This window comes from Borostomias antarcticus (assembly GCF_949987555.1).
Source record: "Borostomias antarcticus genome assembly, chromosome: 5".
NCBI classification, from domain to species: domain Eukaryota; kingdom Metazoa; phylum Chordata; class Actinopteri; order Stomiiformes; family Stomiidae; genus Borostomias; species Borostomias antarcticus.
The window spans coordinates 2,034,340-2,037,335 of record NC_140238.1 but is presented as its reverse complement, the minus strand read 5'-3'; the positions used below and the strand labels follow the sequence as shown (position 1 = coordinate 2,037,335).

The 2,996-nt window shown below is 46.4% G+C and overlaps 1 protein-coding gene across 1 annotated transcript in view; it reads left to right on the top strand.

Annotated features, from left to right (window-relative positions):
- The first annotated feature begins 2,182 nt into the window (after positions 1–2,182).
- Positions 2,183–2,996, top strand: part of clmna (calmin a) — a 33,577-nt gene continuing 32,763 nt past the window's right edge. Inside the window, exon 1 of the mRNA XM_084438347.1 lies at positions 2,183–2,535. Within this exon, the coding sequence (XP_084294473.1) occupies positions 2,451–2,535 (85 nt within the window). The 5' untranslated portion in view covers positions 2,183–2,450. The remainder of the gene's footprint in view (positions 2,536–2,996) is intronic.

The window sequence follows — 2,996 nt, the reverse complement described above, 5'->3', positions numbered from 1 at the left end:
ATGCGGGTAGCATTTCGTTTTGTATTCCTGTTTCAACTGATATGTGTCCCCTTTTACAAAGTTGTCGGGCTACTTTTTGATATTTCAAAGCATTGATCAAACCTGGTAATTAACTGGGGGGGAAAAGTCAATACCCTAACACAAACATGCCGAAAACTAATATGTGTGAGGTATATCATGATTTCATAGTGTACTGTAACAGTGTGACCTGTAGTGCAATCTGAAGTGTGTGTCAGCGAAACAAAGGAGTGTGAGGTGAGGTGTGTCCGTTATAACGGTCCCTGTGGGCGAGCCTGTTAATGGACATCCGCTGCGCTGGTCCCCCATGTAGGAGCTTTTTAATTTAAAATGGATGAACCACCTGCCAGGTGAAGTCGTTGGCCAGCCGGGGCCATGGCGCTGTCTGCCAGGCAGAGGACGTGACACGCCTGGCCTCCAGCTGCCCTGGAGAGAATGAGAGCTTGGAGCTTTGTGGGTTTATTTTTGACAGATTGGAGGCTCAAATGTGTCTAAATATGTTTGGAAGTGTTATCAAAGACGACAAGATCTGGGAGAGAAAACATACATGGTCAAACAACCAGGGGTCAGTCGTCCATCTTGAAACACAACACCTCATGTGAGCACACAACACCTCATGTGAACACTCAACACCTCATGAGAAAACACTACACCTCGTGAAAACACAACACCTCATGTGAACACTCAACACCTCATGTGAACACACAACACCTCATGTGAACACTCAACACCTCATGTGAAAACACAACACTTAATTTGAACAGGTGCATAGGCTACTGTTGGTTGAAAGGGCGATTTGACAGATCTTCAAAAAAATGATCATCATATAACGTTGTGCATAATTCAGATGAAGGCAATTGGCGGTATTGGTGAATGGGATAGGCCTATATCCTGTAAAGACCTTGGAGGAGAATGAATATGTTGACAAAATCTGTCAACATGGAGTTCTGGAAGACATGCTTGAAATGATTGAATTTGCAAGTTAACTTAAACAGATGCTTGCAGTCAATGTTGCAATTAATCAATTCCATTTACTGGAGAGCTGTAACTCGTCGTGGCTTTGGCCTGCTTCATTTACTCTCAAAATGTTCTGAGTTGAGTGTTGTGTAATTTGGGGGAGAATTTAGCATACACTGCATAATCCTGGGTTAAACCTCAATCACTCTGAACCTTTAATGATGGCCGCAAGCCTGCACTCATCCCAGCAAACACGCAACGTCAGGGAGACGTTCAGATCACGTCTTAACGTCCGTCGGTCCTGAACCCCGTGTGTTCGTCTGCTGGACCCCTCAATATTCACACGTCTGGCTTGGACCCCTCTAAGACGTCTGCTTGGACCCCTCTAAGACGTCTGTGGACGTGCAGAACGGGTCCAATATCTGAACGTTAAAAAAAACATTCATTCTGGCTCCTAATTGGATGTCTTTGGACGTCCGAAAAAGACATAAAACGACGTCTACACGACGTATTTTAGACGTGTCTTTGCTCAGTGGGATCCTAGCGCAATTTTAGCGAAGTAGGCCTAGGCTACGCAGAGGACATTTTATGGGTTAACCTGCTGAGGGACATGGAAAACGAGGGTGCTGTGATCCTTTGATCCTGTTGACCACTGATGCATTTTTTCCTCTGGGGGGAAAAGATTATTTTTAGAGAATGGAAACCAACTCTTGCTCTCATGTTTGTATTTCCTAACATTAGACTTGACCAAGAGGGGCAGATTGAAACAGAAAGGCATAAGATGGCCTTCCTTCATTGAACGCACCCTCCAAACCTGTTGCCTATTTTCTAATTAGCTGTACGCCGCGCGCCCACACCCAATCAACTGGCTGTCAGTCAAGCCATTTTCTTCACTTAGCAATAACCTAATTAACAAAGATTAAAATCGGATTATATTGCGTGAGATGTTAAACGTGCTACATTGTAACAACATCCGTGCAGTAGTAGGTTACACAGTAACAATGTCGCTTTCTTTAAATGACATACTTTCTGTATGCCAGGCAGTGTTTTTGCATGTTAGATATGATGCGTAAAATATTTCGCCAACTCTCTCACATTGATCCAGATCGCTCTCACACTGCCTGCCTCGTCGCACTGCTGGGATGGTGGGCGTGTACTGTTCCCTGCTACATCCCACCTCGAGAAAATACTAACCAGGTGCTCCTATTCCTCTGCCTCCATTCCTTCTCTAATCGGTCCATTTCCACCGGTTCCCACGTCCTCGTCTTGCCGTGGTCTCTCTACGCCAGGCGGGGATAGAACCGATAACCATGCTCGGGTAGAACCCCACGGGATCCTCGCTTAGATCCAACCTTTTCTGAACCACCACACGCATGGCTCCCGTCCGGCGTCCCGCACAATAGGCTGCCGTCTCCGTCACCTTCAAACCGGGAGGTTTTCCGTCGAGGTAGATCCCAACTTTCCCCACGGTCTCGATGGCTGGACACGAGTGGGACGACTGGTTCGAACGGGAGGAATTTATCGGGCAGATCAGCGACATTCGGGTGCAGAACCTTCAAGGTATGTGAGTGAGGAGCCATAGGCTGTTTTTCTTGGGTCATTGTAAGGATGTTGTTTTTCTCAGCATATGGAGCTGGTAAGGTTAAAGTGGAGCTATGGCACGGGCTGCCCTCCTGTAAACCTCGCTTTATGATTTCGGTGTGGATTGAAAAGCACCGGCGAAGCGCACTGCAAGTTCCAACTTTGGGATTGTGCATGTTTACGCGCTGTGCGAGTCTAGCCTATATAACACTGCGCATCTCTCATTCATCCCAGATGCACTATACTCTGGGACATAAAAAGCAAGGTGCCAAACTAAATATGGTTGTCGGTCACATTATCAAGAGATCCTACTTAGTCCTATCAAAACCTGAGACGGCGCCAAGTGTGGGAAAGGAATGATTTAACAACGTGGGGCCAAACAACTGCTTGAATGCATGTGAACGTCCACTTGCATCACGTGACAATGCCCAACTTCACCA